This window comes from Strix aluco, chromosome 5, assembly GCF_031877795.1.
Source record: "Strix aluco isolate bStrAlu1 chromosome 5, bStrAlu1.hap1, whole genome shotgun sequence".
Taxonomy (NCBI): Eukaryota; Metazoa; Chordata; class Aves; order Strigiformes; family Strigidae; genus Strix; species Strix aluco.
Window position 1 is genome coordinate 11,724,962 of NC_133935.1, and position 24,264 is coordinate 11,749,225.

General features: G+C 43.2%; 2 protein-coding genes across 6 annotated transcripts in view; one reads left to right on the plus strand and one right to left on the minus strand.

The window, feature by feature from the left end:
- The first annotated feature begins 728 nt into the window (after positions 1 to 728).
- Positions 729 to 18,241, plus strand: LOC141924097 (protein mono-ADP-ribosyltransferase PARP12-like). The gene is made up of 12 exons (XM_074825954.1): positions 729 to 1,091; positions 2,095 to 2,230; positions 3,327 to 3,621; positions 4,574 to 4,672; positions 7,435 to 7,558; positions 9,157 to 9,352; positions 9,954 to 10,074; positions 11,599 to 11,695; positions 12,679 to 12,757; positions 14,049 to 14,179; positions 14,875 to 15,026; positions 15,854 to 18,241. Exons 1-12 carry the CDS (start codon positions 796 to 798, stop codon positions 16,129 to 16,131), a joined length of 2,004 nt encoding a protein of 667 aa, XP_074682055.1. The 5' UTR covers positions 729 to 795; the 3' UTR covers positions 16,132 to 18,241.
- Positions 18,242 to 19,354: 1,113 nt separating this feature from the next.
- TBXAS1 (thromboxane A synthase 1) overlaps positions 19,355 to 24,264 on the minus strand; it is a 232,174-nt gene continuing 227,264 nt past the window's right edge. For 3 of the 5 annotated variants that reach the window (XM_074825958.1, XM_074825959.1, XM_074825955.1), the window contains 2 exons: positions 23,729 to 23,891; positions 19,355 to 23,101 (listed from right to left, as the gene is read on the minus strand). In XM_074825958.1, coding sequence (XP_074682059.1) covers positions 23,027 to 23,101; positions 23,729 to 23,891 — 238 coding nt within the window. In that variant the 3' untranslated portion in view covers positions 19,355 to 23,026. The remainder of the gene's footprint in view (positions 23,102 to 23,728; positions 23,892 to 24,264) is intronic. The other 2 variants (XM_074825957.1, XM_074825960.1) reach the window with 2 other exon arrangements.

Consider the following 24,264-nt stretch of genomic DNA (forward strand, 5'->3'; position numbering starts at 1 on the left):
AAATAGCATCTCAAGTGAGACCCTTTGAGTTCTCCTGGACCACAGTGGGTCTGTGATCTGCATCTCCCCTGAGCTGGGTCACCTCTCAGGCATTAACTCCTCGAGGTATGGTCCTGAGCTGACGGGAAGACAGGATGAAGTCGATCTGCTGGAGTCTCAGTTATTGCCTGTTGAGGAATACATTGTGCATATTTACTCTAAACTTGAGAAGAGGGAAATTTTAACCGTGAGCTAGCTTCTCTTTCACCCACTCTCTCCCTACTTACCTATTGGGTATACACAGTTATTTTCACGAGTGTGGGTACATACCTATTCTACCAGATACAAACACTTTCGTTTGTGTGTTTGTACGTCTTGTGTTTGTGAATGTGCATGTATATATGTATTGATTTAAGGCAGCAAATAGTGTAATCTGTAGTTAAGTCGCTATTTTAATTATAACGTATTTTACTGAATTATTTTGTAAATCTTCAAACTGGTTAATGATTAAGTGCTGCTAGACATTAATAAATCTCGATTTGCTTCTAAGTCATTACCGTGTTAATACTTTCATCCCCCAGAGGCCTCCCTCAGCGCTGCCCAGCCCCGGGGCGCGACCGGCCGCCCCCGCCCGGGCCAGGAACAAGCCGCGGCGGCACCGCACCCCGTTCCGCCCCCGACCCCTCCCCGGGGCGGCCGTCCCCGCGTCCCGCCCACACCGCCGGTTTCGTTTTCGTTTCCTCGCCGCGGCGGGTGGGGCGTCCGGGCCCTTCCCCGAGCGCGGCTCCGGCCGGGGAGGGCAGCCAGGCAGCGGCCATGGCGCTGGCCGCCCAAGCGCTGCAGGTGCTGTGCGCCAACGGCGGCTGCCTGGAGCAGGGCGAGCTCCAGCGGCGGTTGTCGAAGCGGCCCACGGCGGAGCAGCTGGCGCTGGCGCTGCGGGACGCGCAGCGGTTCACCCTGGTGCAGCGGCCCGGCGAGGGGGGGGCGGCGGTGGTGGCCACCAGCCCCCTGCGGCTGTGCCAGGAGCACGGCGCGGGCTGCGAGGGGCAGTGCGGGCGGCTGCACCTCTGCAAGTACCACCTGAAGGGGCTCTGCCGCAACCAGCAGGCGAGGTGAGGGGCGGGGGGCGGCCCGCGGCGCCTCCATCGCCGCCTCTCCGCCCGGGGCTGCCCGCGTTGGGGGGGGCGCAGGCGGGGCTCAGCCCTCGGGAGGTGGGGGGGGGTCTGGTGTTTGTCCGGGGCTCGTGTGCTGCTCCTTGCCCCCGGGCGCGATTGGAGTCCGCGGAGCCCCCTTTCCCCGCCGCGCCTCGGCGGCCTCCCCCCCCCCCCCCCCGCCCCTCTCGGCGGGGGCCGGGGCCTAGCCCGGCCGTGGGGGGCCGCGAAGCCCTGCGGCGGCAGCGGGGCTGGGCGCTGCTGCGGCCTGTGCCGGCGGCCCTGTTGCCGTTCGTAGCGCTCTGCAGACGCGTCTGTGGGAAAGAGAAGTGTTTTGGGGAGAAAAGTCTGTTACTTTCACGGGCTGTGGTGGCACCGGGGCGGCGGGGGCGGGGGGGCGGCCGCTGCGACCGCTTCCGCCTCTCGCTGTGGGCTGGGAGCTTGCGCCCAGAGCCTGCTCGTCCCTTTACCCCCCGCATCGCTGCTTTTCTTTTTTTTTTTTGGCCAAAGGAGAGAGACACAGGCGATTGTTTCACAGGCTTCGGGTTGCAACACTTCCTCCCCTGCTCACCATCCTGCTTCCGGCGGTTCCCCCCGCAGGGCCCGTGCGAGGCGGGAAAGCTTGGGGGGACACCCCCCCCCCCCCACACACACACACACCCCGCACCCGCTGTCGATGTGAGGACTTTGTGCTTTGTGAGCTGCAGGTCCAAAATGCCAATATTGTCAGACTACACTAATGCTATAATGACACTAAATCAGAAATAGCGTGGCAATTATCCTCAGAGTAATTATGTAATCTGCTTAGCGAATCACATAATTACTTTATAAAGAAGCTCTACAGATTTTTCTGAAACTGGCTAATTTGGTGTCCTTTTTAAACTGTGTAGTGTAATACCGATGGGGTAGCAAAATAGCGCTAGTCTGTTACACTCACTTTGCACTTGGGTTTCTTAACTTGTAGGAAGGAATGCAGGTTTATTCACAACTACCACTCGGACCACAATCTCAATGTTCTAAAGCAATATGGACTTGAGTATTTAAACAAAGATGAACTTTGCCAGCTTCTGCTTCAGAATGACCCTTCCCTCTTACCAGAGGTGAGTAGTACTGTGACAGTTTTAGCCTTGTGTTTCAGTGAGTATTGCAAAGTCGAAGAGGCTTGATGCTACATGGAGATGTTAGGTGTCAGTTTCGTTAGCATAATGCAAATCTAAAGCTTTAAATCTGCATCGTCTGTTCTCCTCTGTGGTGAGTTGACCCTAGTTGGCAGCTAAGAGCTTGCACAGCCCTTCACTCACTCCTCTCTCCCCTGCCCCCAGCAGGACAGGTGAGAGAAAACAAGAACAAAACTGGCAAAACTTGTGGATGGAGGTGAAGACAGTTTAGCAAGTGTAGAAGAGAGGGGAGCAAACAAGTGTTGCAAAGGAAGTTAGTCACCACTTCCCACAAGCAGACTGATGCCCAGCAAGTCTCTGAGGGAAGGTCACCTTGTAAGAAGGACCCATGTCCCCATCCCATCCCCTCCCCCCCCCCTCTTTTTTTTTTTTTAAATTTATTTTAGAGCATTACATTGTATGGCATGGAATATCTCTTTGGCCAGTTTGGGCTAGCTGTCCCAGCTGTGTCCTCTCTCAGCTTCTTGCCCACCCCCAGCATACTGGGGGGTGAGAGGCAGAGTAGAGAAAAAGAGAAAGCCTCAAAACCGTGCAGGCGCTGCTGGGCAGTAGCTGAAACATTGGTGTGTTATCAACACTGTTCTGGTTACAAATCCAAAACAAAGCACAGTATGGTCTGTTCTGAAGAAAGTTAACCATCCCAGCCAGATCCAGTAACTCTTACCATCAAATTCAGGTTAAAAAAGTTCACTATTCCAAAACTAGAAAACCAGTGTTTGGGTAGTGACACAATAAAATCCGCTGTCCTACGTTTATGTGACTTGGAACAAAATCCCATCTGCTTGAGAATGTCTGTAAGATGGTTGTTGTCTGTTGAAAGATCTTTCTACATATTAGCAGGGAAAAGGAAAAACTATCAAGTAATCATTTGGAAAACAAGAAGAAACTTGTATAAGTCTTCTAAATGCAAATGTAAACCCATAGCTATAAAAATTTAAAAATCGTGAGTTCAGACAGTCTGTATGAGCACATTGTACTTTAATCTTTAAATCCTTTTTTTTTTTCCCCTCTACCCAAGGTCTGCTTGCATTATAACAAAGGTGATGGACCTTATGGATCTTGTACCTATAAGAAGATGTGCACCAAACTGCATGTTTGCCAGTACTTTTTGCGGGGACAGTGCAGGTTTGGCAGCAGCTGCAAGCGATCCCATGACTTATTAAATTCAGAATGTTATGAGAAACTGGAGAGACAGGGAATGAGCTCAGACATTATTGAGAAACTACCCTCCATTTATAGGAATATGTATGACATAAAAAATGGCAACAGGAACATGTATGACACAGAAGATGCCACGTCTTCACCTTGCAAAGGTAAATGATACCATCTTTTGAAAATATTAGAAGAGTCACTATAGTGAATGTAACATTCTCACAGATGTCATTAAGGAAAACTGAATTCACATCTTGATGTGCCTTTTAAGAGGGACCTTGCACCTATCTCATTGACAGATTTGTGGTTTGACAGGTGAAGTGATTTTTCAAGGCATTATGGGTTCCTGAAAAATAAAGTGCTTGGCGTTTATAAAAAGTTTGGGGTTAAAAAAGCATAACAGGAACTGAAAAGAGGGAGAACTGTAATTTTTTTCTTGGTGAAAAACATAGAGAACTGTTTAGGGGTGGTGTTTACTTGTGTGATTATAAACTATCCTTTATTTTCTTTAATGTAGTGACTGTCTAGCATAAGAATTCACAGACAGCACTATACTAGTTATTTCTCAGAGATGTAATATTTTGTTTGTTCTTTTCTTTTGAAGTTCCTTAGAACTGTAAGTTAAGCATAATTCAGCAGGAAAGAGAAGGGTAACAGAATGGAAAATCCAAGTGTGTGTGTGTTCATCTCTGTTATTTTCCCTGCAGTTTCTTCTTCCCTTCTTTATGTCCTTAGGTGTGCCTTAATTTACAGAAGTATCAAATTTTGAGACTTCAGATTTTATAGCTGCCAATGTGAACAGCTATGTGGAATGCACGGTTAACTCAAGTCCATCTAGAACAGGAAAGGCATCGGATTCTGTTCTTATTTTGTGAGGATAGCTAAAAACTGTATCTGAGGAATTTAGCAGTTACAGGAAAGTCAAGTTCAGGAAGGAAGGATGGGACTTCTGAGTATTCAAGATTATCAAAAACTTCAGTGTCTTTCTGGAGCTGAATGCACTTACATAGTTATAAAGATTGCTTTTAGGCATCTTCCCTACCCATAGGTGCGTTTTTAAGAGGGCTTGTTGAAACAAAGTGTATTAATAAGGCTTATAATTCCCCTGTCTAGAGAGAAAACACAGCTCTAGCCGAGAGTCCTCGACTACAAATGATGATGAATTGGAACAGATCTGTTTATATCAACTGTACAGAAGTTGTGGCTTTAAAGGTAGGTTGTGACTGTAGCAAGTCCTGTCTATTTTCCTTTTCTTATACAGTGATAGAAATCTTTCACAGAAAGGGGAAACTTCAGAGCTTACGCTTATCTTTAGTTAAATCTCACTGTAATCTTGAGTGCTGGTAGGAAGTTGTGGTGAACAGAGTTAAATCCATTTGGCGGCCGGTCACGAGCGGTGTCCCCCAGGGCTCGGTTTTGGGGCCACTCCTGTTTAACATCTTTATTGATGATCTAGATGAGGGGATCGAGTGCACCCTCAGTAAGTTTGCAGATGACACCAAGTTGGGTGGGAGTGTTGATCTGCTCGAGGGTAGGGAGGCTCTGCAGAGAGATCTGGACAGGCTGGAGCGGTGGGCTAAGGCCAACTGTAGGAGTTTCAATAAGGCCAAATGCCGGGTGCTGCACTTGGGCCACAACAACCCCCAGCAGCGCTACAGGCTTGGGGAGGAGTGGCTGGAGAGCTGCCAGTCAGAGAGGGACCTGGGGGTGTTGATTGACAGCCGGCTGAACATGAGCCAGCAGTGTGCCCAGGTGGCCAAGAAGGCCAATGGCATCCTGGCTTGTATCAGCAATAGCATGGCCAGCAGGGACAGGGAAGGGATCTTACCCCTGTACTCGGCCCTGGTGAGGCCGCACCTTGATTACTGTGTTCAGTTTTGGGCCCCTCACTACAAAAAGGACATTGAATGACTTGAGCGTGTCCAGAGAAGGGCAATGAAGCTGGTGCAGGGTCTGGAGCACATGTCGTACGAGGAGCGGCTGAGGGAACTGGGGGGGTTTAGTCTGGAGAAGAGGAGGCTGAGGGGAGACCTCATCGCCCTCTACAACTACCTGAAAGGAGGTTGCAGAGAGCTGGGGATGAGTCTCTTTAACCAAGTAATAAGCGATAGGACAAGAGGGAATGGCCTCAAGTTGCTCCAGGGAAGGTTTAGACTAGATATTAGGAAGCATTTCTTTACAGAATGGGTTGTTAGGTGTTGGAATGGGCTGCCCAGGGAGGTGGTGGAGTCCCCATCCCTGGAGGTGTTTAAGAGTCGGGTTGACATAGCACCGAGGGAAATGGTGTAGTTTGGAACTATCAGTGTTAGGTTAATGGTCTTTTCCAACCTAGATGATTCTGTGATTCTGTGAAGGTGTTTGACCTACCTGGTATACCAAACAAAGGAGCTGTTTTGTTTTACTCTGAAATGTATAGTACCTGCCTGTGATGGGCTACTACTCCACCTGTGTTCACCTAAGGGACTGATGAATTATAGGAGTCCCATTTCAAAATATCTACAAAAGATACTCTGAATCCTACATTCTTCCTTGTTTCTTCTAGCATTCTACTGTTCCATCTGTCTGAGCTCCTGTCCCTTTCAAAATGTCCAGGAAAAAGGCTGCTGTGCCAGCTTTCTTTTTGTCTTTCCTGGTTTTGGCTGGGATAGAGCTAATTTTCCTTCTTAGCTAGAGTAGTGCTGTGTTTTGATTTCAGTATGGGATTTGGTATGAGAAGAATGTTGATAATACACTGATGTTTGTAGTTGTTGCTAAGGAATCAAGGACTTTTCAACTTCTGTGTCCTGCTAGCGTGCAGGTGCAAAAGAAGCTGAGAGGGAGCATAGCAAGAGCAAGAGCAACAGACCCAAATTTGCCAGTGGAATATTCCATATCCTATAGCGTCATGCTCAGTGTCTAGATGAAGGTTGGCTGAGAAGCCAGGGCTCTCTCTTCTGGGATTGTGGCTTTGGGATTTCCCTCCTTTGGGATCGCTAGCAGGGAATGGGCTGGGCATCGAACAGTGGGTGGTTAGCAATTGCATTGTGCGTCGCTCGTTTGTATACTTTTTATTATCATTATTATATTTATTTCATTTCAATTATTAAATTGGTTTTATCTCAACCTATAAGTCTCCTTACCTTTACACCTCCAATTCTCTGCCCCATCGCCCAGGGCGGGTGAGCAAGCGAGCAGCTGTGTGGTGTTTGGCTGCCTGCTGGGTTTAAACCATGATATTTTCCTTTTGTCATCCTTTTCCTACTTGATGTTCTTGACCTGTAGTAGCTCCCTGATGTAGTGCACACCTTCTCATCTGAACTGTGTGGTACAGTCTCCTTGACTTTCTCTGCAGTTAAGTTGCCTGTTGTTCTACTACTCAAGTTTGTGCATATGTGTACTGGTGATGTGATCTTCACTCCTGTTGAGGAATGACTGCGTACTGACTCTTTGAATGGTTTCTGGGTAACACTTGTGATACCTGGGCCACTACCACCACTACTCTTGTTCCTGGTGAGGCCTGGAGACCTCTTGAAGTCTCTAAATGAGCCACCTCCTATCCTAAAATGAAGCACTGTTGTGGGGTTTTTTTCCTCGGTAATACCACTTTGGGACTAAGTGGTTAAGCCTAGGTATTTGAGTTTGCACTGTTACTTTATATGTGAGATAATAGCCTCATGTGCTTGTGATCTCGATTCATTGTAAATTTTTGTCACTGAAACTGAGAAGACAGAATGGTCCTTCACCACTGAGCTCCTGCACAAAGAGAATCTAGTAGGTACAGAAACTGAACTTCTGCCTAAGCTCAAAAATGAAGTTTTGCTTGCTCACGCTGAAAAATTCTGAACTACAGCTTGTAATGATTCTGTAGATGAGCATTTTCCATAGCTATGCATTTGATAACTTTTACCAGCTAGGTGTACAGCCCTGAAATGTTGGAATTTTTCTTATCGCTTATAAAAATAATGCATCTCTTTTTTTTTTTTTTAACTTTCTAGACAAGTGTATGAGAACTCATTTTCACTTGCCATATAGATGGCAGATCTCTGATGGTAATACCTGGAAGGACTTGAAGAATATGGAAGAAATAGAAAAAGCATATTGTGACCCCAGTAATGCCAGGTATAAACTTACAAAATTTAATGACTTTGGAGTTTTCTATATTGGGCTAGGCCCTTAGCAGCTATAAATTGCTATGATTCTATTGCAGTCATTACGTAAGTAGCTTCATTCTTCTGCGGACCTCACTCTGCCAATTGATCTACTGTTGCCAGAGGTCTGATCCGTTGTGACTTACTTATGCCTGGAGTCCATATAGGACCCTCTACCCTGCTGGGTTTGGCTGGGATGGAGTTAACTATCTTCATAGCAGCCCCTATAGTGCTGTGTTCTGGATTTGTGACTAAAACAGTGCTGATAATGCACCAGTGTTTTAGGTGTTGCTGAGCCGTGCTTGCCCAGAGTCAAGGCTTTCTCTCTCCCACTCTGCACTGTTCCTCCACAGTGGGTAGGCTGGGGGTAGGCAAGGCGTTGGGAGAGGATCAGCCGGGATAGCTGACCTGAACTGACCAAATGGATCTCTCATACCAAATAACATCATGTTCAGCAATAACATCTGGGGCAGGGGAAGAAGAAGGTTGGGGTTTTAGTTACCAAGGTGGCTGCTGCTTGGAGGCTGGCTGGCTATTAGACTGCCCGGGGAGGTGGTGAGCGATTCGCTTTGCTTTATTTGTTGGTTTGTTTGTTTACACACACCCCTCCTTCTTCATCTATTGAACTGCCTCACAACTTTTCTTGCTTTTTGTGCAGGGAAGGGGAGGGGAAGTGAGCGAGCTGTTCACTGTGGGAGTACTTGGTTGCTGGCCAGGGTCAATCCACCACAGTTATTTTATGACTGACCCGTGGAGTCTAGTGTTCTGTGCTGTGAAAAAAACGTATAAATACTTCCTACTGCTGCTACCATAGGAAGTCTTAATCCTCAGTAAGAATGGCTGGAAAACTGCAGAGAGGGGTGATTTTATCAGAAGTACTTGTGAGAATCTGTCTTTGGTTAGAGCTTGTCAATATGCAGCTTGACCCCATGATTAGAAGTAACCTTCTCTTTCACCTTTTGAGCTGGAGGATGAAAAGGTAGCATGAGATTTTCCCCTCTCACCCTCTTTTCCCCCAGTCCATATTGTGGAACTGGTATGACTACCTTGTGTACCTGGAGAGATACTCGAGTGAAGAGAACATTAAGAATATGGAAATACCTTTAAGAGTTTGGAACTGGTTATGTAGCACAAAGAAGGTATTAGAAAGGGCTCATACCAGTGTGCTGTGTCCCATGCTGGAGAATTTACCTAGCCCTCTTATGTTACATTAGAGGCTCTCTGAAGCCATCCTTAAGTTATGACAGTGTTCCGTTTAGAGTATAGTTGGTTAGCAAGAAGGTGGCAGTATACATTTTCCACTGTTTCTATTCATCTTATGTAACTCACTGATTTACAAGTTGATAATGATTACTGCCCATGGAACCAATGTGAGACGTAATACTGTAATGCAAAATACGTACAAACACAAGAGGGGGCTGGGATTGTTGTGGAAACTGTAGGTTTGTGTTCTGCTTTTGAGTGATGTTTACTTAATTTGCAAATCTGTGTTGGGTTTCTGAACCTATGTGTAAAGCTTCACAAACAGTTCTGACTTTTTTTCCTCCTTTTTTTTTTTTTTTTTTACAGATTTAATAACGGTGTTACTGAAAGTGGCTCTGTCTTGCCATGTATCTGTTTTCTGAATATGCGCTGTGGGTTTGCAAAGGTTAGACGTCTTTCTACAGCCTCCTCTGTGACCAAACCCCCTCACTTCATTCTTACAACAGAATGGATCTGGTACTGGAAAGATGAATATGGCCTGTGGCGGGAGTATGGAAAAAAAGTAAGTGAGAGATGGGGAGACTCTCAACTCTGTGTTAAAAGTGCAGAACTACTGAAAAGTGCACAATGTTTATATCCTCCCCCTCTTTTGTCACCCTCTCCCTCCCTCCCTCTCACTCATACTGTACAGATCGACTTTAGAGGCCTAATGGGATCTTCCCTGTGAATTTGATTGGTTCAGGTAGGGGAGTGCTCACTGGTGAGTCACAAATATTAGTGACAGATAATTCTTCAGTGAGTCACGTCAGATAGGATCACATTAATACATTCTTTTCATTGCTCCTGATTGAAACTTCCTTTTCAGAGCTTCCAGTAGTACTCTGCGTGTCTTTGCTAAGATCTAGTTGGTGAATACGCAGTCTCAGTAGTAGCATTCACAGCATGCACTTTACGCTGTAAGTTTAGGCTTCGTAACACTGCTTGGTTTGTTCTGGGGGCAGTTTAAACTGCTTAATACATGGCTTTTGCCTGACAGCTACTATCATGCCCAAAAGCTGATATGTGCTGCAGCCACCATACCATAAGACAGTTGTTGGGTTTTAAACTTGCTTGTATATAACAGACCAGGAGAATCTTTTTTTCCTCTGGTTTTGGCCTGACAGGATGATGATCATGCAGCTGCCACTGTCTCCAGTGATGACCTGGAGAAAGCTTATATAGCCAAAGGTTCTCCAAAACTGAACTTCAAAGCTGGAAGACATGAATATGAACTCAGTTTTGGAGGTAGGTTTCATTTGCTTTGTGTTTTTTTGGTTTGCTCCTCCCTCCGTCCCAGGTCTTTTGTGGTTTTTAAACTACATTACTACAGGAGAGAGAAATTTGAACTTTGAACTGCGATGCTTACAGAGACAGGGCTTCTGTCAGGTTCTCAGGATAAGAGCTGTTCATATCAGCAAAGTGGCATTCCTGTTCCTCCAAACCTTTTATTTTTAAGAAGTTCTTGTGCTAGGTTTCAGAATGTCTGCCAGCAAGTCCAAGTGTGACATTGCCATTGATGCTAGCACCAACACAGATGGTGAGAAACTTCTGTAAGGCTTGACAAGCCAGCTTCTGGTCTGTTTTAATCACTGGCTCACAGAAAAATGAATACTTGGGCAAGGTGTAGGGTCCAGACAATCCTTAGCATTGCAAGATCTATGCAGCTGTTTTATTTCCATAGCTCTGCCTGTCTGGAAAGGCTGAGGAAATATCTTGACTATGTCAAAGTAGGAAGATGTGTTTCCCAAGAGCTCAGGAAATTTACACCAGTTGTTATGGTACTGCCCTATCTGAGCTGTTGCCTTTCCACGTATCCTTTTCAAAAATCATGGGGAACAGCGGTGGTGGGAATCAGACTGCCTATACTCATTTTGATACACTCATTTGGTGTAGTTGCCTTTGATCCAACTCTCCATTACTGTATCATTCTGCATGGAAAAAAATGAACAAGCAGAAAGGGCATGTGATATGTTGTTTGTGATTCAATTGAAAGCAATGCTGTAATCTTCTTTATAGGCTAGGGAAACTCGTCTGGCTTAGAAGGGAAAATTGCATAGTAAATCAATCCCTTTTCTAAGGCTTGGTCTTTTTCAGTAACTTAGGCAAACATACACAATGTAGATGTATTCCAAAACTTAGTTTCTAGGCTTGGTGGTGCCAGGAGGTAGGTTTCTTTGTTTTCTTCCTGTGTATCTCTCTGTGAAGATGAGGCCTCATTCTCCTGGCTGCTACTGACTCTTAATTGCTAGTATAATGTGGCAGTAACTACAGAGGTTCCAAAATTCAGAAATAATGTCTCTAAAATTCAGGTTGTTGTGACTTGTTTCTGTTGGTGGTCAACAAGAATGAATGGCCTGTGACAGCTGTTAGGTTGTGTTTACAGGGTTTGAAATCTACAACTACATGTAGGAAAACAGTATCTTGATTGCAAATTGAGAAGGGATGCAATCCATGGAACACAAGTAGATACTTATTTTACAATGATCCTTCACAGTTAAGTGTGGCTGATGGAACGATGAAGGGAAAATAGCTACCAGTGTCTGTCATTCCTTCTAAAGTTAAGAGCAAAACAGAAACTGAAATCCTTCTTGGTGATTTATAAAGATAGACTGTGGATTCCATATCCTCCTCTGACTTCCCTTTGTGTAGCAAGAAAAAAAGCTGTGTCTTTTTGACAAAACAACTTAGTGGCAAGTTTTGCTGCAGTATGAAGGCTTTCTGAAACATCTTTCTGAATATTCAGGGGTTTATTTTTTTTTTTTTTCCCAGACATGATTCAGAAGAACCTTCACTACAGAACAGAGAGAGAAATTTGCAGAAGACCTAAATTTGTCTCTCAGAGAGAGGTAGAAGAGTCAAGAGCAAGGTAAACTGCAACTGCTTATTCTGAGGTGATGGATTTAGTGCATTGTGAATGCAGTGTCTTCCAAGGGTGTAAATAAGGCAATTGTAGAAGAAATTGAGAGGGGAAGGGATATACCTTTCCTACAACAATGTCTAGCCAGGGCAGTATTGCAGCCTGGCCAACAGTTTCCAAGCAACTGAGGACCCTTGGGCATGAAGGAAGTTTGGGCTTGGCCACAGAAGTGTGGAAGCATAGAACATAATTCAACATGTAGCACTGTTGTAGGAAGCTGCTGATTAGAGGGAGCTATCTTATTACAGCAGCTGATACAGATGGAAGCAATAACGTTTATGCATACTAGCCCTTTCTGACATCTAAGATCAGTAATTTCCAAAGCTAAACACACGTTTAGAAACAATTCTTTTGAGAACAACCAGACAATCTGAGAGGAAAGTAGTAATTGTTACAGGTGGAGCAAAAGGTGGGAGTCTGCAAGGAGAGAAGTTTTATACAATTGCATGTAACAGCCAACTGTTTTTATGCATTCCCTTCCAGCACACAGTGCTTGCTTAAGCAACACAGAAAAGAGCAGCTAAACACACTAATTAAAATTGGGGTGTAAGTAGAAGGGAGGATGTATCTATCCTGTTGCTGTCATACTGATATGATACTGGATGCATTTTTATTTATCTAGCCCACTGTAGCAGAGCTTTTATATATACATTCAACTCTTGCAACTAAGAGAACTACTACATGTTTAGTTCAGTGTATGTCTGTTTTTTTTTCTCATGTGGTGTCTTGGTTCCTGCTATAAGTCTTGACATGATGAGTTGGAACAAATATTTTCATGTACTGAACTCGAAAGACAATTTTGAAATATTTCTGAGATGTTCAGTTGCCTGTACTCTCCCAAACTGGTCAGAAGTGTGTAGTATCATATGTACATAAAATGTAGGAATTTGTTTTGTTTTAATTACCTATTTGTAGTGTCTTGTAATGTGCAGGGGCTTTAAACATACAGAAGAGTTTAAGGGCATTCCAGCTCACTGGGACAAATCCGCCCTTCCTGAACTGGGATTCAAGGTTTGGAGCTTTTTGATTTTTCTCTCTGTTTTGCCGCATACAAGTTTGTTACATCAAAGTTCAGTGTTCCTTGTGCTTTTGTAGATGACTGTTTCTTATGTAATGTAATGCAGAGACGTTGGTAAATTTGAGCCTGATGCAACACTGGGCAGACCTAGAGGTGAAATCAGACCCAAATTTAAACTAACAAATGGTGGCAGTATAACCATGGCAACATTGACTTTCACTTCTACTATTTATCCCTTTGCTTGGCAAATTTGCCTGAAGCTTATGCTCTATTAGCAAGGCTGTTACTGGGGCCCAAGATACATAGCTTTGAAGTCCAACATGTGCTGAAGCATCAGAGATAAATCACGCCTCTAAATTTTAGAGTAGCCATTCCCTGAGCTGTGTATAAGTAAACTGCTGTACATCTGGGGAGTACAATCAGCAGAGTTCAGGCTGGGATCATTTATTAAAATGTACCGTAACTCCAGTGGAGTGAACTCGTTTACCTTTGTAACACACCCAGTTAATAACTGCATGGTTTACCTTTGCTGACTTCCTGCCTGCCTCCACCACCACCTCTGTCAACTCTAGTAACTATACCTACAGAAAAGATCTTCTTATATGAAGCTCAAAAATTATTAACTTGCAAAATGCAAATCCTTAAGAAATTGTCCATAAAAAATAGAGAAGGCTAACGCTGATATTCTTGATGTTCCTGGGGAAAACGTGTAAGTAGAAAACTTTGCTTGCTTTCAGGACTGTCATGTAAGGAACTGATTTTTGGCAGTGTGTCCCTACTCTTCCCTAAAATGGCTGATTGAATAAAGCCTTTTAAATTTATTTAAAAACATAACGGGCAGTGCAGTTTGTGTTCACTGGCTGTAGGGAGTATAAACTATAAAGATTTAAAAAGCATGGGTGTAGAGGTACTCTTTGATTTGCTGCAACATAAATTCTCCATTCTTTATTTATGTGCTCATTTTTTCTATGTATTTAGGTATGGTTTGATATATTCATGCAAATGTATCTTGGCCCAAATATTAAAAGGGGCTGGGTAGCTCCTTTAATGGCCTGTGAGAGAGCAACCTGGGTGTCTTAAACCCCAGAAGTTAATGTTCCCTAGTTAAGACCTCACTTTTACAGAGCAGGGATCTATAATCTGCCTTTTTTCCAAGAGTATTTTTGCTGCTCGTACCTCTGCTTCACAGAAAAGACTTTAAAGCTCTGAGTAGTGCACTAGGTAGGGTGGCTTTGTTATGATTTAGTAAAAGGTTAGAGTAGCTTTTTAATCTTTTCCTTACAGCTGATTGAGCTTGACAGTTCTTCTGAAGAATACAAGAAAGTCAAGGTGGACTTTCAACGCACAATGCCCAAAACAGTTATTAAAAGGATTCGTAGAGTTCAGAACCCATCTCTCTGGGAAATGTATCAATGGTACGTGTAAAATACTGCTCTGGTATGTGTGCATGAAATTTGTTGTTTCTGCGGTTAGCTGTATGCTCAAGATAGACATATGCATTCCTGAAATGCAGCTGCATTTAAGAATCTGCTTCCACTCCCCCAATGAAATACCTAGCCAGGATCAACATGTAGATAAAGACATACCGACAAAACCAAAACTCAGTCAAAACATATTGCTTAGAATAGTCAGATGAGCTCTGCTGGAGGAATCCTTGCTCCTGAATAAGCAGTTCTGACTTCTGCCAGGCCTGTGTCCAGGACAGCTGCCTTCCACTGAAGCCTTGAAGCTGGTAATCAGGCACAGCACTGGCACAAACACTGGTTTGTAGCTGGTCAAAACTGAAAGAGCCTTCAAAACTAAATGCAAAACTCACTGAGGGAAAGCCTGTGCTCAGAAAAAAAAATTGTGAAGATTCCTCCCCCTCTCCCAATAGGCAGTGAATGAAACAAAACATATTTATTATTAAATATCTGGAGGTCTTTGTGTATAACAAAAGCATGTTTGTATGCAGCTAGACAGCAAGCTACTCTGTATGCCCAAAGTTTAGGCCTTAATGTAAGGATTTTCAGAATGTACTCTGTGTAAAATTATCTTAAGTGCTGGTGTGGCTGGAACCTGTCTGGGTACAGCCACTGTGGAACTGCAAAGATACTGCTTCTTATTGCAGGCAGAAGGAACAAATGCAGAAGAGCAATGGTGGAAAGGCTGCGGATGAGCGATTTTTATTTCATGGGACCAGTAAAAATTACATTGATGCTATCTGTCAGCAAAACTTTGACTGGAGGATCTGTGGCCTTCATGGGACAGTCTACGGGAAAGGTTGTTTTTCAGCTCTTTCATTAACCCTAGACTTGCTAAAAAATTCTCATAGTTACTGCAGAGGTGTAGTTAGAAAGAGGGCACGCAGCCAACATAGGGCTTATCTCTGTGATGATGTGGAGAACATAGCTGACTTTGGCAAGGATTGCTTCTAGCTAAGGCATACTGAAAGGCCTTGGCCTGTATGCTCCACTCTGTCCTTGCAAGACAAACTTAGGAGAGGCCAGTTCTAGGGACAGTTTCTCCTAGAGTCCAGGCTTACTTCTGTTCCAGTTTTGCCAAGCTCCTATGGGAAGGCAACGTGGCATTATTTGTTTTTTTTCCAGGAATCTAAATGCCATCCTGGTTACAGGCTTTTTGCCTTGTTAGCAAATTATATTCCTTTACATTGTCCTGTGTACAGGAAAGGATTGACATACCAAGTGGAATAGCAAAGAGACAGGCTGACTGACTGACTACCCACCCATCCGACTGAATACTTTGTAACTCTCAGAAATGTTCTAATGAAGATTAGCCTGTCAGGAGAGGAAGTTGGGTGAGATTGGGGAAGGTGGACGTCTAAGGTTAGGAGGAAATCTTTTTGAGGAATATGGTAACACTTAATACATTCCTTGTGTGGCTTTTGAATATGTGTGCTGTGAAAAATAAAAGTATAGTAGTACATAGTGGTCATTTTCACTAAGAAGGTCATACAGGACAAGTGAAGGCTTTGGAAAGGCCATTCATGAACTGCTTAATGGATTTTCTTATGAATTTGCTTTCACACTGTATCACTTCCTTCCCTGCAATTTTGATGTCTTATCAACTCTTTGGTGTCTCTTCTGCAGGAAGCTATTTTGCAAGGGATGCATCTTACTCTGACAATTACTGCAGGGAAGACTCGCATACCACCAAGACCATGTTTCTGGCTCGGGTCCTGGTGGGGGAGTTCACTCTTGGTAGTTCTTCTTATGTTCGGCCTCCTTTGAAGGACAACCAGAAGTTCTACGACAGTTGTGTGAATAACTCTTCAAACCCTTCTATCTTTGTCATCTTCGAGAGGCATCAGATTTATCCAGAGTATCTCATAGAATACATTGACCAGGCATTGGCAAAAATGCTATAGCACCAACACCTGTCATCATTATGTTTAGCTGGTATAAATGTTTTTTTAGTATTTGCTTAAGAAAGAAAAAGTGATTTTTAGAAGTTGTCTAATTGAGTAGGTGAGTGTTCAGAAACATTTATTCTCTATCCTTTCTGTGAAATAGAAAATGAAGGGTAAAAAGACACAAAGGATGTCTTGGAATTCTTAAAATCCTGTGCCTGTCTCCTATTCTTTAGCAGGTATCATGGTTCCCTGCATTACTAGAGACTTTTATAAATTCAGTAGGTGAATTCACTGGTGGTTGTAACATGAAGATTGGCTATGACTGCCAAGTTTAAACAATATTTAGTTATAATTGTTTCAGGACAGATCTTTACATGTGCTCATTGATCAGAGGATGTCTCCTCCTACCTGTTCATGTTTTAACTCAAAATTTGATAAAACTTGTTTTTTTAATAATGTCTCCTGTAACAGTAGACATTCAGGTGTTTGCAAATGAGACTGTCTCTGTGTTCAACTCACTGCATAAATTCTTAGCAGCATTGGTTTTTTTGTGCCTATTTAATCTTCACCAACAAAGCCTCAAAAATTAAACTTGCTTGTTGAAAAGGAACAGAGGCTTATTTTCACTTGTTAGTTTTCTCCTTTAAAACAAGTACCAAAGACATGAAGTGTAGCAAGGGTTGCTTGGTGCTGTGTTACTCAGTTAACTTACTGTATCAAATAAATGCTGTATTTTAGGTGTGCGAGAACACAAATTTTTCATGACTTTGTGCCTACAAGTGAGGAAGTGGTGGCAGGTGCCAGGGGGGAAGAAGAGGAGGCAACTCACCCTGTCATTTAAGAATATCCTACTTAGGAGTGAAATACACTGCTTGCACTGCTTGATTAGCAATACCCTGTTTCTGTGGAGCAACTTTATGGTTCTGTTACAGCTGTTGGGAAGGACAGTGAGTGATTGTCTCTCATTACGTGTACTGCCCATTTGGTTGCAGGAGATACACTGGTTACCTGTGTAATCAAAGGTGTCTTTGGACTTTCTCACAGGAAAAACATGCTTACCTGGGGTGTGGTCTTCAGCAACAGAGCTGAGACCTTTAAAAAATGTTTCCAGGCAAAAGATGTTATTAGTGTTGAGCAGTCAGCATACGTGTATGCAGATATTCAAAAAACTTGAACAGTCAAGTATTTCTTAAGACTAAAGTTGCTGATGCATAGACAGATACTTTATCACAGCTTTAATGCTTCTAAATGAGTACCTGTTAGCTATAGTGTACTGCAAAAGCCTTAAGATATACTTTGTTTAGGACCAAAAAAAGTTCATCTCTACCTGTGTTGTAGAAGCACTTCTTTTTAATTCATCTGGATGATGATTGATAGGTGTACACTGGGTAACTTCATTACTTCAGCACTGTGAACCAGAAGCTTATCCATTATTAGCTGGAGTAAGGCTGTGCAGAACTCCTTTTTATATGAGCTGTAAAACTAGCAGCATGATACCTAAAGGAAAATACTCCTATTCGTGTTTAAACCCAGTAAAACTCAGGATGTGGAAAAGCAAGTTGACTGTATTCTTTCTTTTGAAAGATTTGTAATAGGACATGCATGATAAATCTTGTGTCAGCAAATGAGCAAATACCACACTCATTGAGGAGGATAACATTATGTATGAAAGTTTTCATACCTGTGCAGAGTAAGATATTTCTGTCAAAAAAAAAAAACAAAACGCGTTCATCTACACATTCATGGCAAAGGAGAATAGTGGTAGTATGCTCTTCTTCCTCTGAAGATAACCAGCATTTCAGCTAAGAACTGGAATAGCTAAAATCGTGTTAATCTTTTGCCAGAAAATTGAAACAAAACATTTTTTCATGCAAAAATTGAGATATTTTTTAGTAACATTTTTGATGGTTAGTAGTATTTTTAAAAATCTTAATTCTTGGAGGGGGTGTGTGAATGTGTTTGTATGTGTGTAAGTAAAAGAACTGGAATAAAATGACTGGTTGTGTTACTTTGTCATCTGTTATTTCTTTATTAATGCAAAAAAAAAGTTACCATGTTTTCCACTTTGAAACTGCAGTGGTAACTTTCTCATGTGTAGTAAATAAACAGGTATTCAAACCACTAAGTTCCTTGTAATGTTTTTTTCTCTCTCAGTAGTAAAAGCACCATGTTTCACTAAATTTCTGAGTTCTTGGAAACTTCCTTAAAGATGCTGCTGTTAAGTAGTGGACTGCCTCTACAGCTTGTTTGGATTGCATTTGGAAATGAACAGATTAAAGAGTTGTTTGCATTAAAACTAAACTTCAGACAAAAATTTATACTGACTCTCTTTTCTGAGTGAGGGTATCTCTTGGCTACTTCAGACACTGAGCAGGAACAGTGTAATAATCTCTCACTCGCTCCTACCCCATGTGAGGAGAAAGATAAGTGAAGGTTGTTTCCTTCTTTGATAGCAGGTCCATTGTGGCAAGACAGATGGCAAACCAGCAGAAACCAAACAACTTTGCTATGCCGGTAGTGCAGTCTGGAGTGTGGTAGTTTATGGACCCCTGACCCCCCCACCCGCTGGGCTGGGTGAGGGTCTGGGCCGCCAGCCGAGGTCACACACCATTTAATGAATTTTACCTGTGATCAGGTTTATCATGATACCTGCCTGGATTTCATAAGATGTGGGTGTCAAATCCTGTCTGTAAGTGGGGACAGCAGAGGAGTGGCACTACACTGCCCGGCTGGGATACCTGCAGCCTGGTGGGGTAGGGGTGGTGGATGAAAGGAACTTAGGTGGATGGCACATACCAGCTATGGTAGTGTGCTCGGTGCTGCTTGGCTTGGAGAAGACTTTCACTTTGCTTCTTATAAACCATTGCTCAGAGCTGCCTTTAAGCCAAAAGGCAAGTAGGAGTTGCAGAAAAGCTGCTTGACTTGGAGTCCTTCCAGCACAAAATGCAGGAGGGATGGCTGTTACACAGCCCGGGTTACTGGTGCTTACCTGTTTTAGCAGGGGATAGGCTTCCCGGGCCTGACTAGCTCCCTGGCACTTCTTGTTTCAGGTCTGGTCACAAATTCATCTCTACTTGCAAAAATCCTAGCAATTGAGGGAATCTTGCTCCCTCCTTGAAAGTAGCCATAGCACCCAGCAGTGCAGCAAGCAAACATCTTACACACCGATCGGACTTTTCACAGAAGAAATAGAGCAGAGTCAGTGCAAAACCAAGCAATGAAATAAACAATTTATAAGTCAGCTTTAAATTCTTTTAGCATGTTTACTACTGGAAATGCACAGAAGAATCTGATGCTAGGTGAAATTGTGTCCAAGATGGAAACATCATTTAACATAGGGAAATGAGAAGGCAGTCCTTTCAGAAAGTATCACACAGAGAGAGGAAATTCTGCAGTTTAATGTCAGGAAAGAATAGATAGTTCAAATTTGCAATCAATGAAGCATAATAATTTCTAACACCCAGCTCCATTTTTCTAGGAATACTATTTATAAAGTACAAATTCGTAAAGGTTTTCTATATCAGCACTCTCATTAAAAATATAATTTTATACTGGCAGCTTTCTGTAATCATTGCAAAGTCCCAGAAGATGTTTTGTATAGAAGCCTTCCTTTACCAAGCAGCCTTTGCTTTGTATCAGCTGTCAGAGAATGACTAAGACCTTTTTGTAAAACAGACATGCCCAATTTTAAACAAACCCACAGCTCAGCAATGCAAGACAACACACTGTTTCTGCGTAGATAAATTATTTTAAATCAGCTTCCTTGTTCCCCTCTAGACTCAACTGCTGTTGACTGAAGCGTGCTGTACCAGAAATGCTAACAGTCACCATACCATCAGGATATAATGTTATGTTTTGGTGTTGCAACTATAAACTTAATGCTTCTCTTTTTTTGTAGGTTTTGGGGTTTTTTTACGGATCCTAAAGCCAACTCTGCTCAGGATCAGTTCAGGACCATGTTATCTGGGTGCACAAACACAGTGATTAACGTAGTATTACCAGTTTTGGTTTTGGAGAGCTGCTGTCAGTCTCATGTTTTGTTTTTTGCAAATGTGTGCTTCCAGGGGCTAGAGCAGCACCGGTCCGACACAGCTCTCTCTTTAGGTATGCTGCTGAGCCCACACAGCCAGGGCGAGGGCTAGCATCATTAAGTATCCTGGTAAAATGTCTCTGCAGTGTCTGGTGACTGTATCAGCAGCTGTTGTTTAAAAGGAAGAAATGGCTTGGGGCTCTGCCTATATTACTGGAAAGTTGGCGGCCTTTTCTCCATCTTACTCCTCTAGCTGTCTCGCTCGGCCTGCAAGTAGAACAAGGGGTGATGCACTTCCAGAAATCTGACTTGGCCTGCAGCTGCAAAAATAATGCTTCTATTCCATACCACTACAAACTGACAAGCAAAACCAGATAATACTTCCTAACCAGAAAACTTTGCAGGATAGTTGAAAAAACATTAGTGCAGAGTCAAGTGAGTTTATTTGCACACATACTGTCTGCGTTCAACTTAGAAGCAGCTGGGAAAGACTCTTGGTGCAATTTTCAAGCCTGTAAAATGTGATGCACAGTTGCAGTCACTGCAGTACTGTTTTTTTTCCAGTGGAGTCAAGTTGATAATGCTCTGTTCAGGCACAGAAATATGAGTTGTTCACCTACTCTGCACATTAGTGGCACTTTCTTGGATAAACATTGAGGTTGTAAACAGACAAGCTGTAGAACAGTCTATACAAAAGCATATGGAAGAAGTGCACAAGCTTGATTTAAGCTTGAAGTATCTGGTCAAAAATTGAAGCACACAACAACCTGCTAATTCACCTAAGGAATCAAAACAGCAAAAAAAAATTAAGGGTTAAACAAGCCTCTGATAGCTGACTTCTTCGGACTGGAATGAACTTCCTGCTCATTCAGGTAGGTGAGAAGTTTTTAGGCATGGCCCAGCCAACTTTTTCCCAACTGTATGTATAAGCTGCCAGCATGTTATTTTCAAGAGGGAAAAATGATGGATAAGTGTAGAAACTAGGGTGTATACAGTGTGTTGCTTTTCAAATAAATAACAATCACTCCATCATAATTCATATAATCAGTGTGTCTGTAACAAGGCACTTCTGTTTAGTGTGCCAGAGATGCTCCATGGAAATAGGAACAATTCCAAGACTGCCAGGTCAGTACTTCACCACTACTACCCGTACAATTCTGGTTTAAAAAAAAAAAAAAAAAAAAAATCCCATGAAAGAGAAAGAGAAAATCTTCCAGGAGGAAGATACAGTAAGTTGATCAGTGTTAAGGCAGCATGTGGGAAGAAGGCAGCAAAAGGTGCTTGCTGGAGAGAAACTAGGGAACTAGCTAGGGATCAGTGAGCAGATGGCTCCTTCCAGCAATCCTTGCAGTGAAGCTGAGCAGTCAGTCTCTTCCTCCTGCTGCCATGACGCTTCTCTGTGCACACCACCAAGAGAGATGCCGTACCTACGAAAAACCTCAAGCAGAGGATGTCAGCAGGCAGAAGGTCAACACTTGCAAAGAACCAAAAGGTCCTTCCTTATTTTTATGGTGCCATAAGAATTTTTGCTATTTATAAAAATTTTTTAAAAATTAAAAAAATAAAAAAAGGACCCAGAGACTGAGACCATCTCCTCTTGTGCTTTTGTTGTGCAGCCAACCAGCTTGTGGTGCCCACTGAAGGAAATGTGTTTTTTTTCTGGTCAACTGATCACTGCTGTGTGATGCTCCACTAGCTATGTGGTGACTGAAGGGCTTTGTAGAGGAGTAGGAAAGAGCATGGAGGGAATGCGAATAGTGGAAGCGTACTGCTGCTTGGGCTGTGAAGATGCATGTGCGCATACAGCTTGAACAGATCCATGGTGCTGCTGCAGCTGGCAATCAGACAAGTTTCTTCCTAAGTGGAGTTTGGTACTTGGGACATGACCTGCTCCAGGCTCACATAAGGAATCAAAAGACCTGCTGGGACTGATGATCCTGAAACCCACTCCCTTGCCATGCAGCGCTCTTTATTTCCTTGAGTCAATGAGCTAGACAAGGATCTTGCCAAATGCAATGCCTGGAAAGGTAAGGCCTCAGCAAGAAGCTGAGTTGTACCTACACCTTCTGATTACACTTAAATTTCCTCCAGTCCTCCTGCTTTCTTTAAATTTGTATCTTCTTTTTCTCCACCTTTCTAACAACAGTTCAGTAGCCAGCAAAATGGCTGTCACCTCATTTCTTTGGTCTTAGCCCCTGGAACTTAACTGGCAAGCAGGGAAACTCTTCATTCCCCTTCAGTCGTGTTGATGCAATGTGCCAAGTGCAAACTGTTAATCTAAGTGTACTTCTAATCGCTTCAAAAGCATGAAGAAGGTGCAACTCCTTCCACTGTGCAGACACAGGGAGACATGAAGCATTGTGCAGGAAACTCGGCTTTGATTTTTAGCAGAGCTCATGATAAAATCCAATGCACTGGATCCCAGTTCTTCTGCTATAACTGTGGTGCCTCTTGGGCGTTTGCTAGAGTAGGGACTTCTAAGTACATGAGAAGGATGTGTGAGATAATGAATTGTAATCAAAATCTATTGTAAATCCCATGTATGCTTAACGCCTGCTCCATTTATTGAAGTTGAGCGTGAAGAAAGCATTCTCAAAGATGAGTGAAAGGAAGTGTAATGTAGAAAAGCAAGTGAAAGTGGGATGGTTCTTTACAGGTACTATTCACAGCAATTTGAAAACCACCAAAAAGACTGTGGAGCCCACGTCTCATTTAAAAAAGTGACGGGAGGCTCTCCCTCAGGAAGGCAGTGAGGCAACACCTACTGACTATCAGTGGGACTTTAGGCTCCTGTCTTTGGCGTTCTGAAAAATAATTATACCCAGTGAGTCACTGAACAAGGGGTCCCATCCCAGGAGGCTTCAGGACGTACATTTTCTTTTAGCGAGATTCTAGCATAATGTAGACTCCATTTTTTGGTCCAAGGGTGGCTTTTGATTTCAGCTGCAAAGGAATCTGAAAGAAAAAAAGAGCAGCTTATGCACAGTTGTACGTATTTGTTTATGTGTGTATAACACCCCCACATACAGACATTTTTGCTGGGGGACCAACTCATACCAGGATTACTGTAGAAGCTGTAAAGTACTTGTTTTACAGTCAGCTGTGGTAGTATAGTATTAAATAGAATTTACAGCCAGAGGCTGAGGCAGCGGTTGCCCAGGTATACTGTTGATCTGAACAGAAAGAAATTAACTCTGTAAACTCTAGAGCCACTGAGTAAGTGCCAGGTGCAATGTATATAGCAATAGTCATATACTAAATTGTTGAGAGCCCATGAAAGATGTACACCCATTCTCACCCTGTATAAATCAAGGTATTTTGACTGTGGTGTTTCTACACTGCTCTCCATTAAGGCAGGGCTGTGTAACTGTTTGTTGTCTTGGAAAAATCATAAAGGTTAAATCACAGTTTGATTAAAACATGCAGTCCAGGCCTCTTGTCCCACCTTATTATGGAAGGGGCTCTAGCAGTTTTCTCAAACAAAGAGAAAGTCACAAATGCAAGTCAGTCATCCTGTCTAGAACACACTGTCAACTCCCTGAAGTTGACAAGTGTGGCCTCTAACCCTCTGCATGTACAAACCTCAGTCTCTGGGCAGGTCTTAAATTGAAACTTCTGCAGAATCCTCAGCAGAGTCATTTTTGTCTCCAGCAAACCCATTTTCATGCCAATGCAGCCACGGGGTCCTGCTCCAAAGGGCAGGTATGCAAAGGGATGTCGTTCCTTCTTGGCCTCCTCTGTAAACCTAGAAGGTGCAGAGATGGAAACTGGTTTAAGAAATGCTTTTTGCTCCTGATTGCATGGTTTTCATTTACATCTCAAAAGGTGGTTATTTCAACTGGTCCTAATGGGCGGGTCAAGGGGACTACTGACAGATTATGTCCTGATGGGGCTGACACCCTTAAGTAAACAGATAATTGTCTTATGGCCATCAGCCTTTGTCAGCTGGTGATTCCAGGAGAGGACAGACAGACATTAGTATTACTTCCAATCTATCTTTAATGAATTGCCTTCATTTGATGACCATACTCAGAAGAATGATAACTTCAGGTGCAGACATGCTAGCTGTGTAGAGCTTTGCATGTATGAGGGAGAGATTACAGCTAAGAGGAAACTAA